General features: G+C 35.8%; 1 protein-coding gene across 1 annotated transcript in view; it reads left to right on the top strand.

Annotated features, from left to right (window-relative positions):
• SPON1 (spondin 1) overlaps nucleotides 1-13981 on the top strand; it is a 362466-nt gene that overhangs the window by 340382 nt on the left and 8103 nt on the right. Inside the window, 6 exon segments of the mRNA XM_074275432.1 lie at nucleotides 3530-3670; nucleotides 4715-4790; nucleotides 10253-10384; nucleotides 10387-10434; nucleotides 11399-11569; nucleotides 12834-13001. Of these exon segments, the coding sequence (XP_074131533.1) occupies nucleotides 3530-3670; nucleotides 4715-4790; nucleotides 10253-10384; nucleotides 10387-10434; nucleotides 11399-11569; nucleotides 12834-13001 (736 nt within the window).

The following is a 13981-nucleotide window of genomic DNA, read 5'->3' as shown; positions in this document are numbered from 1 at the left end:
GAGGTGCTTATTTTTTGGAGGAGGAAGCAGAAGGGAGAGAAAATAATTCTTGGTAATTGAAAAAAATTAAGTCATACAACCCTGCCAACTATGTCTCCTATAAATTCATATAATCTAATTTACATTTGGGATTTCACTGCTGCACTGCAATCCTTTTACACTCCCCTTACTATCGTACTTATTGAAGCAGCTATTTCAAATCCTCTTTATAAGTGATATCAAATGCAAATCATACATAAAGATCTCTGCCTTCATTTGACCATGCTCTCAAGCTATTGTCCAATATCTCTCTTCCCTTTTCTAGCCAAAGCTCCCCAAGAGTAATCTTATTGCCTCTACTTCCTAACCTCCCACTCATTTCTTTTTTTCTTTTCTTTTCTTTTTCACTCATTTCTTAAGATCTTAGATTTTGGCTTCCCATCCAACTCAATCAATTGAAACTATTGTCTTCAAGGTTATTAATTCTTTAATCGTTAAATTTTCTACCTCCTCCAATATCATCATAATTACCATAAATACCTTAAATACCATCATAATTATTTTTGTGTGCCTACACAATGCTTTGTATATATTAGGTGCTAATAAATGCTTGTTGATGATTTATGTATTAAATATTTTTGATCCACTTGAATAATTAAATATAATCAAGCAGAGAATATATATATATATATATATATATATATATATATATATATATATATATATCAGTCGCAAGGAATCCTGCTCACATTGAGGTTGGTCTCTTTTAAAATCAAGGATTTCATGTTTTTATGTATTTCATGTTTCTATGTTGAGCTATGAGACTTTACATCCTCTTCTTCTGCTTCTATTTGCTAGAGGCTAAATTGAGAAGAGGGCTGAGAGCCAGTTTTTCTTCTGCAAAGGAACAAAAGCCTAGAGCCTTTTCAGGAAGTTACTGGTGGGGATTCAGACAAGGAAGCCTGTCAGAATCTGAGAGGAGGACACTGATCAAGAGAACAAATCATCTGTTTGTGAGGGAAAGAGATTCTGTGAGGGAGAGACAGTGCCTGTGGGGGAATGTCAGTCTGGGGAAAGGAAGCAAGGCCTGAATGAAATGAAAAAAGGCCTGTTTACTCAGCTTCAAGATAAGGTTGGAGAAAGAGAGAGAGAGGGTAAGAAGAGGAAGTCAGGATTAGAGAATATCAAAAAAGGTGGTATTACTAATAACAAGGTGTCATCTATATTTCAAGATTTACACAAGCACCTTCTCCGTAGTACAAGTATTACACTCTCTATTTTACAGATTTTAAGAATGAGGTTCACCTATGTTAAATGATGCGCTCAAGGTCACACAGGTAATAAATAGCACAGTCAAGACTTAAACCCAGCTTTCTCATCTGAAGCCTTTCTCAATTCCTTGCTTCCCCTCTTCCCTGCTGCTAGAGCCTTTAAATCACTTGCAAAAAGAAAAATAGGTATGATTCAGAGAATAGAACATTATACAAGAGATCAAGGAGACCTGAGTTCAAATTTAGACTCTTAGTAGCTATGTGATGCTGGACAAGTGATAATCTCTCAGCCTTGGTTTACTCACCAATAAAATGGTAATAATAATAGTGCCCTCTTTCCAGGATTGTTGTAAGGATCAAATAATATAAGTAAAATGCATTCTATAAATACTAGCTGTTATTATTACTTTGCATTTTCTTTTTATTTAATTAATGCATGTCTGCGGTATCTCCCTTGATGGAAGGTAAACTTATAGACAAGGACAATTTCATTTTTCTTTGTATTCCCAACACTTATTACAGTGAGTAGCCTTAATAAATGCTTGTTGGTTCATGGATTCTGACTCTAAGACCAGTACTATTCAATTTAGTTCTATGAATATTTATTACTTTAGTTCTGAAGTCATTAAAATCAATACAGCTCCATCCCACTGGAGACGCCACAAAGTAAAAATGAGAAGGAAGACAGAAAAAGAAAGGGACAGGTGTCAGAAGACTAAGACAAATTGGGCATGCTGAGAAAGTAGATAGGAGATAACGGTCTACTCATGGTGGGATGTGCGATCTCTTTTTGGCTACCATTTTTTGTTATTGGTGTTGTTTTCCTAACCAATGAAACTTCATGTTCTTCCATCTCTCCTTTAATTTCATCCCTCCTAAATCTACCTTTACTCTCATAGCAGCCTCCTTTTTTGATATTTTCTTAGACCATCACTTTGTTATGATCTTACATTTCTTCTATTCAAAACCTTGATCCCATAATTAACTAAGGTGACTTGACATTATTTTTTATTTTTAGTCCCTTGCCCCCTCATGCTTTCCCTGCTCATCTCTTTCTAAACCCCAACCCTGGATCCATCTACCATCTGCTTTCTCCTCATTCACTTGCTTGCCACTGGAAAAATTCACACAACTATAATTATCAACCACTCCAGTTCCTTTGCCTTTACTCTAAATGAGATCACAAAGATTCAGGCGCGACTAAAACAGTTAAATAACAAAGGGCAAGTCACAACTTTTATTTGCCTCAGTTTCCTTCTATGTTAAATTAGGTAGCAAACTCCTGACTCCCAGGGTTTCTGTGAGGATCAAACAAGACAATATTTGTTTAAAAATAATAGCTAAGTACAATGCCTGGTACATATTTTTTATTAATTTTATAATTATAATTTTTGACAGTACATATACATGAGTAAATTTTTTAAATAATATTATCCCTTGTATTCATTTTTCCAAATTTTCCCTTCCCTCCCCCCAATGGCAGGTAATCCCATACATATTAAATGTGTTACAGTATAACCTAGATACAATATATGTGTGTAAATCCAATTTTCTTGTTGCACGTTAAGAATTGGATTCCAAAGGTATAAGTAACCTGGATAGATAGACAGTAGTGCTAACAATTTACATTCACTTCCCAGTGTTCCTTCTCTGGGTGTAATTGTTTCTGTCCATCATTGATCAACTGGAAGTGAGTTGGATCTTCTTTATGTTGAAGATTTCCACTTCCATCAGAATACATCTTCATACAGTATTGTTGTTGAAGTGTATAGTGATCTCCTGGTTCTGCTCTTTTCACTCAGCATCAGTTCATGTAAGTCGCCTGGTACATATTAAAAGCTGTATAAATGCGGATTTCCTTCCCTGTAAAAAAAAATTCATATTTTGATTCTTTTTCCCATTAACATTTTTTTCTCTCTCTCGGACTTTTCTTCAAAACAGTATTTGCATGAAGAAATACATGCTGGAAGTCTTTTTCCTTTAAAATTTTCATGAAAACACAAGGAATTCAAAGGAGAGTTGAAAGTAGCAGGCCATCTTCTGGATGATGGTCTTTCATGTTGTTGCCTCTCCACCCTCAATGATGTTTCATGGAACAAGTACTAAAACCATTTCACTCACATTGAGTTTGAGCTCTTTTGGTGCTGGGAACTAACTGCCCAATTACTATTGTTGTCTTCCACTTGGATCCAGTTTATATGTAAAAATCAAATGGCTTCTGCATCCTTTATCTGTTTGTATTTACTGCTGCCTCAGCCTATGTCTTCTTGTTTTTACAGTCACCCAATAAGCCAACAATTCCACAAGAGAAAATCCGGCCTTTGACAAGTCTAGATCATCCTCAGAGTCCTTTCTATGATCCTGAGGGAGGTTCCATCACTCAGGTAGCAAGAGTTGTCATCGAGAGAATTGCACGAAAGGTATGGGGATAAGCTTTCCACTGTCTGGGAAACCAGTGAATAATCTGAGTCAACTACCTGTCCCCAGAGCTGTTCTAACTCTCAAGAAACTAAATAAACACCAGTTTTCATCTAATCTAGCCCAAAGTTTAAATTCTATCCACAGCATGCCTTAGGAATAGTTCCTCAATCTAAAGCCAAGCCATTTGATTTTCTGACACCTATAATTCTTAGAAAGGTTTTTAAATTTTATTTTGACCAAAAAAAGTATCCTCTAACTTGTACTTAGTTTAGTTTATTTGGATGTTTAGTTCTCCTTTCTGAGACCAATAAAATATCTGATATTTTTACCATTTAATTTCCAATTAATTAAAGATAGATCCTCTACCCTCCCTAAGTCTTGTCTTCCCCAAGCTAAATGGCATTATTATTTTCCCAGTCCTCATGATACATGACATCCATTCTTCTCATCATCTTGGGTGACCCCTGAGCATATGTGCCATTGCTCATGATGAGGTTACAGTGCTCTGGAGATAGATAGCATAGCATTCTACATATGGTCTAAATAGGGTATAAGATGGATCTAAACTCTTTTGATCTCAAAACAATATTTCTATATATCTCCATTAAAATTGGTATTCACTAAGTTGATAACATGAACAGATGTTCCTGGTTCACGCTAGTAAAAAGCCAATCAGGACTCATAAAACTGGTACCATTAAAGAAACTATACTTTAAAGGAACGTGATTCATGATCCTCAGTATGTATATCAATTAATAGATATAGAGCCCCCAAAAGCAATTATCAGAGCTGCTGGGGCACTGAACACCAGATGGTTTCTCCCCATACTATCTCCCCCAGATGCTAAATCAGTCACAAAGTTTCCTTGCTTTTTTATCTTTCAGAGTCTGATTTTTATCTCATTTATGGATGTCATAAGCCCTTTCAAAGGTCTATGAAGTGAGCACAAAATATTCTCTTCTAGGTGCTGTTTGATGATTTATCTTTCAAACAAATACATGTCTTTCTTTAATTTACACTTTCAAAACAAAACTTCTCTGCAGGGGGAACAATGCAACATCGTGCCTGATAATATCGATGATATTGTGGCTGATTTGGCTCCAGAAGAGAAAGATGAAGGTACTCTTGATTGTTTTTATAGTTTAATTACATTTTTGCTACACAGGCATGTAGTTCATTTCACCCTCCAGTGTATCTTGGATATATCATCTTTGTGATGATATTGCTAAACAAAAATGTGTTTCTAATACTTAGTGGTGTGTGTGTGTGTGTGTGTATTTACACACACATAGAGAAGGAAAGAAGGAAAGGGGGATAGGAGAGAGGAAGAGAGGGAGAGAAGAATAGAGGGAGAGAGAGAGAAAGGGAAAGAGGAGAAAGAGAAAGACAGAGAGAGAGAGAGAGAGAGAGAGAGAGAGAGAGAGAGAGAGAGAGAGAGAGAGAGAGAGAGAGAGAGAGAGAGATGGAAAAATAGGGAGATAGAGACACAGAGAGAGAGAAAGAGAGAGGCAGAGACACAGAAAGAAACCAATAGATATTTTGAAGATGCATTATTGAGAGATAAGATGTTTAAAGGAGGAAAGCCCTAAAATAGGTGTTGGGCTCATGGAATCATAGGTCTTGAGTGAGAAGTAACTTCAGGATCAACGTAGATCTTTATTTTACAAATAAGGAAATTGAGGGCCATGAGATGAAGTGACTTAAGAGTTTCCAAAATAGTAACTATGAAAGGTGGGATTTGAACCCAGTTCCTCTAACTCTGGAATTCCTACCACATTGTTTACCATATGGGAGGAAATAGAATCAAGGTAGGAGGGAAAAAGAAAGGATGGAGCAGGATAAAGATGATTTGTAATGGGGAAGAGGAGTGTAGTGGACGTAAAGGTTGAATGATATGGAGCAAAGTCATCTATTGAGAGAGAGAGGTGGGTATTTAAGAGTGTGAAACTTTAAATCTATGACATAGAAAATATAATATAGACAACAATTAGCATTTAAAAAAATAATTTTTAAGGAAGTCTTCATTACATATCAACTGGTTCAGTAATTCATTCAGAGATGCTAATTGAAAGCCTTTTAAATACAATAACTAATTATGTGTGTCCAGATGAAATTAAATATGCACACATACACCCACAGGTTTATATATGTAGGTATATACATATGTGTATATATATATGTCCTTACACATACACACATATGTGTGATATAAATATTTAAATATTCAGATGTTCCAACTCAAAGTCTTTTAGGTTGGCAAGTCCTAGGAACATCTTTAATGTTTTTTGGCACCCAAAGTTATATTTTGTATTTAGTAGGTTTTCATTTAGCATCTCCTGAGTGAATAAATCAGTGAACCAGTTGATACCTAATAAAGAGTTCCTTAAAATGATTTTTAAATGCAAATTTTTATAATCTATCTTTAGACAACTACTTCTAGCTGACTTTCATCCTTCAACCATTCCATCTCTCACTCATACAACTTTAAGCTATCAGTTTTCATTGGTTCCTTGCCATATGACTATAAATGTGCTTAAGTCTTGCTAGTCCATATAAATATTCCCTCAACTGTACTCTTCCCTCAAGCAACTTTCCTTTTAAGTCAAATTACTCTAATAGCATACACTTAATGTCTCACTACCCACTCACTCCTCAATAAAGCACAAATATTTGGGAATGTGGTTGCAGTGTAGGGTGTGGGGAAAAATATGATAACACTGAAAATACAGAGAGATGTCAGATATATTATAGAGGACCATAAATATCAGTCAAAGCAGCTAAGATTTTACTCCATAGGTGAATAAGGTATCATGAACAATTTTTGAGCAGAGAAGTGATGTGAAAAAATTTTATGTTTAAGGAAGATTACTTGGTCTGGCAGGTGAGATGAAGAATTGACCAGAAAGAAGAAGAGGAACTCTTAGAAAGTTATTGCTTAGTCTAAGCATGTGGTGATGACAACCTGTAAAAAGTTATTAGCAATGGTAATAAAGAAGATGTCTTTCTGGGTGCAGAGATATTGTATAAAGAGGTATTATTTTTGTGACTTGGAAACAGATCAGATAGATGTGAATTAAAGAAGGAAGAGTCCAGGATAACCTCAAACATCAAACATATTTAATTTTATCTGAACATCTTTCAATGTCTCACAGCACCTAGAGGAGACAGAGTGATTGATGTAGCCATACAGAAAAAGTTAAATTGAGATACCCAGTTTTTTTGGGGGGGGTAGTAATCATTCTTTTTTAAACATGTTGAATTTAATGAATTCTTGGGGTATTGTAGTGGATGAGACATTCTGATGCTTGGGAGGATAGTGATGTCAAGACCTGAAAACATAGCTTTGGGAGTCATCTGGATAAAGACAATAATTAAAGCTATAATATGGACTACAATTGCAAAGAGAAAGAAAGAAAGAAAAGGAAATCAAGTAAAGGACTTTGGAAAATACCCATCTTAAGGATTCAGGAATATGAAGAGTTAGTGAATGTGACTAAAAATGAGGAACTTTAAAAGGGTAAGAAGAGACAGAATGCTGCACTAGCTCTGAAAAGGAGATAGTATCAATTCAAGGGGGATATACAGTGGTGCCAAATGCTATAAAGAAATCAAAGAAGATGAAAACCAATAAAAAGCCATTTAATTTGATGATTAGGAAGCAATTAGTACTCTTTGAAAGAGCAATTTTAGGCAGTCCTGCAAGCAGAAGCCAGATGGCAAGAGAATGAAAAAACAATAGTTTTTGTCAAAATGAAAATATTAGGTGTAAACTTTTTGAAGAATTTTTGTTCCCTATGATGTTCTATTATTATTCTCCTGGATCTCCTTCTGTAGTCTTTATTTTTCTTTGTTCAAAAAAGGAAGGAAACAAGGATTTATGAAGTATCTCTATGAAATGCTATATTAAGCATTTTCAAAATTTATCATTTATATATATATATACACATATACATATATGTATACGTATATATATACATATATACATATATATATATATATATATGATATTTGACCGTCACAATCCTGGGAGATAGATGCTATCATTACTCCAATTTTAGAGATAGAGAAACTGAGGCAAACAGAAGTTGTGACTTGACCAGGATCACATAGCTAACAAGTGTCTAAGGTGTATCTAAACTCAGGTTTCTCTGACTCCAGACCCAACATGCTATCCTCTTTATCACATAGTTACCTAATCCCTGCCCCTTAAGTCTTTACCTAAGGAGGCTCCATCTTAGCTTCTTTTCCATTTATCTTTGCTCTCTCCTTTGTGGGCCACAAGAAAAGCCAGGATAGTGATTGATTTTTGTCTATTTTTGTATTTCCAGTGATTAGTAGGTATTTAATAAATGCTTGTTATTTGACCTTGACATCCTTAGAGTGACATGATCAGAACTGTGCTTTAGAAAAATTAATCTGTTACTATCTAGGGAAGGGAGAAAGAAAAATTTGGAACACAAGGTTTTCCAAGAATGAATGTTGAAAACTATTTTTGCATTATTTTGAAAAAGAAAAATTAATCTGGCCATAGGTTAGTTTGGAAAGAAATGAGCCCAGAAAAAAAAAGAAAACAATTAGAAAGCTGTTATAATAGTGGAAATGAAGCAGTGATAAGGGCTTAGACCAGGGCAGTGTTCACAAGAATGGAAGAGCCAATACACCAAGTATTTCTTAAGTGCCTATGGTATACAAGAGACTGAAGCTGGGAATACATGATTTTAAAAATGACACAGTTATAATCCTTACATTCAATGCATCATTATATGACATCCATTCAATAGGCATTTATTTAGTGCTTATTATGGGCTTAGCACTTGTTATATTAATGCAAAAAGGAAACAGTTTTTTTCCATCAAGAAGTTTAAATTCTAGTGTAGGTTGAGGAGAAGAGCAGCAACATATACAAGCAAGGAAATTTTTATGTGTGTGTGTAGATATCCATGTACAAATATATCTATACACATATAAATGCACACAAATATTCATATTAATATATACACTTTCTCAAAAAAAATTTGAGGAGGGGGACATGACTAACAACTTTGTAGCACAGTGGATAGTGTGAGGGGCCTAGAGGCAGCAGGACCCATGCCCAAATATTTATATTTATCATATTTGTATTTTGTATATTATATAATCATCAATAACAGCATCTATGCTATTTAAAATCATCGCCTCATTTAAGGACACTGATGCTTTCCCAACTAGAAGTCTCTCTCTGAACCATCTTCCTTCCTGGCTATTCATATTTCAGAATTCAATCACTATTTGTAGGACATTATTTTAATGCTTTGTGTCTTCTTGATTTTGTCAGTGTAGATATTTCTTTCATTAGGTGAATTGCAATCCTTATGGCAGAAAATTTTCCCATCATATTCAACCTTAAGAAATAGTGCTATAACAAGAAGATTATATGATGATCAATTCTGATGGACGTGGCTCTCTTCAAAAATGAGATGATTCAAACCAGTTCCAATTGTTCAGTGATGAAGAGAGCCAATTATATCCAGAGAGAGGATTGTGGGAACTGAGTGTGGTTCACAAAACAGCATTTTCATTCTTTTTATTGTTTCCTTGCATTTTATTTTGCTTCTCTCTTTTTTTACTGGTTTGATTTGATTTTTCTTGTGCAGCAAGATAATTGTATAAATATGTATGCATGTATTAGATTTAATAGATTTCTACCATGTTTAACATGTATTGGATTACTTGTCTTCTAGGGGAGGGGGTGGGGAAAGGAGGGAAAATTGTAGAACACAAGGTTTTACAAAGGTCTTTGTTGAAAAATTATCCATGTAGAGGCTTTGAAAATAAAAGCCTTTCATTTTAAAAATAATGAAAAAAAGAGAAATAGTGCTCTATAGTCAGCAGAGTGCTGGATCAGAGCTAGTAGTCAGGAAGTTCTGAGTAGAAATTCTGAATCAGACTGCACCTTGTATATGGTAGGCACTTGTAAATCAGATTGACTTCAGCAAGTCACACAATGTCTCTGAGCTAGTAAGAAGGGGAAAAAAAAGTTAATAATATCCCTTTACTTATAGGCTTGGTGCAAGGGCAAAATGAAATAACATGTAAAGTGCAAGTGCTAAAGTATTGTGAGGAAGGATCATAACACTGATGGAGCTACTACCCATGTTCAAGAACTTAGGGTCACATTCAGACCACCTTAATGAAATATATGGCTAGGACATTGGTGAAAATTGTGGAAGCCCTATTAATAGAGAATTTCTAAATGAGATTTTATTTATGATGAAGGTCATAAGAAAAAAACCTGAAGTATTTCCCTTTCACAAAGCTCAGAATATCTATGATCAGGAAGCTGTATGTTGAAAAAAATACAAGAAAGAAACATGACCTTATCACCATTGTATTGGCAGGCAATGGTCACACACACACACACACACACACACACACACACACATACATAGAATAGATCTTGTTTCCACATCAGCCTTTATGCTGGATAACACATCAACAAAATCAAAAGATTTTATTAAATCAATCAGATTATCAAAAGATGATATGAAAATATAGATACAAAGAAAAAAATTGGATTTAACAAGATTGAACCTTCTTTTCAGATGACACCCCTGAGACCTGTATCTACTCCAATTGGTCCCCGTGGTCAGCCTGCAGTTCATCCACATGTGACAAAGGCAAGAGGATGCGCCAGCGGATGCTGAAAGCTCAGCTGGACCTCAGTGTCCCGTGTCCGACACACAAGACTTCCAGCCCTGCATGGGTCCTGGATGTAGTGACGAAGGTAAGGATTGTTCAGAATAAGATGGCAAACTCCAGCCAAAAGTGATGGTAGCCAACAAAGAGTAGAATATAAAATAGGCTTAGTAGTAACATGAAGAACAAAACCTCCAACTTGAGGTAGTCCCATCATAGGCTTCTTGTTAATAGATTCCATTATCCAATTAGGTGCTTTTTTCCATTACTGTGGAAGATTGAGAGTTGGTCTGTATTTTAATTTTATAGGGCTTTGTCTTAACTTCTGATACATCTTTCACATAGAAATTAATGTGTAAGGAGTCAATAACAACATTTTCCCAGTGATTTATGTTTAACAAAGCACTTCACATACTATGTCATGTGATCCTCACAACATCTCTGGGGGCATAAATAAAATAGTTAAGATAAAAGGTATCATTGTCACTGAAGAGTATACCAGGTTAATAAGTTGTGTCCCAACTGTTTCTTTAGAAGTAGAGAAATATTTCTTTTTAGCTCCAAACCTTTTGTTCCTCTCTCTTTGTCCCTCTTCTCTCATTCCAAACTCAAGGATAATTTGTGTTTCATGGATTTATCTATTGATCTGTGACTGGGATAGAGTCTGGATTTGTGATTTCATTGATATAGGGAATTCCCAGCTAGAGAAATTCCCTCTACCAATGATGGCTGGTACCTTCTCTACAACTTAAGGTCTTTAGAGAATTGCACAGGGCACTAAGAAGTTAAGTGACTTGATCCTAGAACTTCTTGGCTCCCAATTTGACTCTTCACCTACTACATGGGATTGCCTCTGTATTCTGGTGATGATTATTATTTGTCTACACATCTTTGAATTTTCCTTTTGCTTCATTTTTATCTCTTTTTTTTCCCTCCCTTCCTTGAACTCTACAAAGCAGTTGATGGTTCCATCTATGCTGTAGTACCTTGATCTAGTCACACTACCGATGGCTGGGAGACCCATATCCCAAATGTTTCTCTTTCTGTTGTAGATGGCTCTACCTGTACTATGTCAGAGTGGATCACCTGGTCACCATGTAGCATCTCCTGTGGTATGGGGATGCGCTCCCGGGAGAGATATGTAAAACAGTTCCCTGAGGATGGGTCTATATGCACTGTGCCCACAGAAGAAACGGAGAAGTGTACTGTCAATGAGGAGTGCTGTGAGTGTGAGGTTGAAGGCATCTCTGTATTGTGACAGATATTTTAAGGCAGGGCTTCTGAACATGTGTGTGTGTGAGAAACCCCCTTTGGCAGTTTCATGAGGTATTTGGAATCTTATCACAGCAATATTGGTTGCCTACATTCATAATGGAAGGAAATGCTAAATTTCAGTAAGAGGGAGTGGGGAAAGATGTAATTTTTTGTCTCATCTGAGTTCATGTGCTCAATGAAATCTCATCCATGAGTTTCTTGTGGGGGTGGGGAATCTGGAAGACTCACGTTAAAAACCCCCGCCATAAGAACCTATTAACAACATCCATTCTCTAACTTTTTTGTAGTAAGTTTATTTATTTTTAATATACATTGCTTTATGATTCATGGTGGGAGAGAAAAATCAGAGCAAAAAGGGAAAACCATGGGAGAGGGAAAAAATGAATATAAATCAACACATACTATATTCATTTCTGTTTTTTTATCTCCATAGTTCTTTTCCTGGATGGAGATGGCATTTTTTGTTCAAAGGCTATTAGTATTACTTTGGATCACCAAACTACTGAGAAGAACCAAGTCTTTCATAGTTGATGATCACACATTCTCGCTGTTATTGTGTACAGCAATACTTGTTCTAGTGGTTTATTCAGCATCAGTTCATGCAAATCTTTCCAGGCCTTTCTACAATCAGCTTATTTTTATAGAGCAATAATATTCCATTACTTTCACGTACTGCAGTTTGTTCAGCCATTCCCCAATTGATGGATATCCACTCCTTTTCCAATTCTTTGCCAATACAAAAAAAAGCTGTTACACACATTTTTGCTCATGTGGGTTCTTTTCCCTCCTTTATGATTTCCTTGGGAAACAGACCCAGTAATGGCACAACTGAGTCAAAGGGTATGCATAGTTTGGTAAACCATTGAGCGTAGTTCCAAATTACTTTCCAGAATGATTAGAGCAGTTCACAACTCCACAACTCCACCAACAATGTATTAATGTCTCAGTTATCCCACATCCTTCCAACATTCATCATTATCTTTTTCTGTCATCTTAGCCAATCAGAGAGATGTGAGGTAGTAGCGCAGAGTTGTTTTAATTTGCATTTCCCTAATCAATAGTGATTTAGAACATTTTTTCATATTACTATAAATGGCTTTAATTTTATCATCTGAAAATTGTCTGTTCTTATTCTCTGACCATTTATCAATTGGGGGACATTCTAACTAACTCTTCCTCATTTCTTTCTTTTCTTCTGACAAAATTGCCTAGCTCCCAGCAGCTGCCTGACAACTGAGTGGGGAGAATGGGATGAATGCAGTGCCACCTGTGGGATGGGTATGAGGAAGCGACATCGGATGATCAAGATGAGCCCAGCAGATGGTTCCATGTGCAAGGCAGAAACTAGCGAGGTGGAGAAGTGCATGATGCCAGAGTGTCGTGAGTCATCAGCCCCTGTTGAGAGCCAGCAAGGCTCAGGAAAGTGCCCTTGGCCCCTCCACACAGGTTGCATCAGCCAAAGGCATCCCTCGGGCCAGCCTTCCTCTCTAAATATGGAGCCTGAGCCAAGACTAGAGAATTCCACTGCCAAGAAGTCTTTGCAGGGTGAAGCTAGTAGCTCAGGGCTCCAGCAGGCAGGCAGATGGGCAGTATCCAGGGAAGATGGGCTTCCTGCAATAGAGTTTGTCTTTTATCCCAGGGGAGTACTACAGCTCCATATTCTGTATTTTGGGAAGTAGCCAACTGCATAAAGTAGCAAAAATAACATTTTAGAGATGAGAGGGATTTAGCTTCAAATTCTGGCTCTCCTACTTCCTACCTATGTCACCTTTAAAATTCACTTAACTTTCCTGGGTTTCAATTTCCTCAGGTATAAAAATGTGTGGGCCAGACTATATAAGCTCTAAAATTCTCTCCAGTTCTATATCTACAATCATAAAAAGTTTTACAGTCCAATAGTTGCTGATATGTTTGAGCATAAAGATCCCTAACACTAAAAAATGGACATATCCCAATTTGTGGAATAGTATTTGTGCTTTTTATTGAAAGAAGTAACAACAAAAACTACTATAACTGGGCTAACACTTTTAAATTAATTTATATTTTATTAATCATAATATCTCTAGACATTTGAAAAGTATTAATATAAATGTGTGAGACATACACACATACATACATACATATATATGTGTATATATATATATGTGTATATATATATATGAAAATATATATATATACACACACATATATATATATATATATATATATGTATATATATATATATATATATACACACACACACACACACACACACACACACACACACACATACACAAAAAAAAATCCACAAAAGAAATGTTTGCTTTTTATACTGAGTTACCCAATGAGATAGCTAGTTGATTTGGAAAATAGAGCAATTT

Source organism: Sminthopsis crassicaudata, chromosome 6, assembly GCF_048593235.1.
Source record: "Sminthopsis crassicaudata isolate SCR6 chromosome 6, ASM4859323v1, whole genome shotgun sequence".
Lineage (NCBI taxonomy): Eukaryota > Metazoa > Chordata > Mammalia > Dasyuromorphia > Dasyuridae > Sminthopsis > Sminthopsis crassicaudata.
This window is presented reverse-complemented; position numbering and strand designations above follow the sequence as displayed.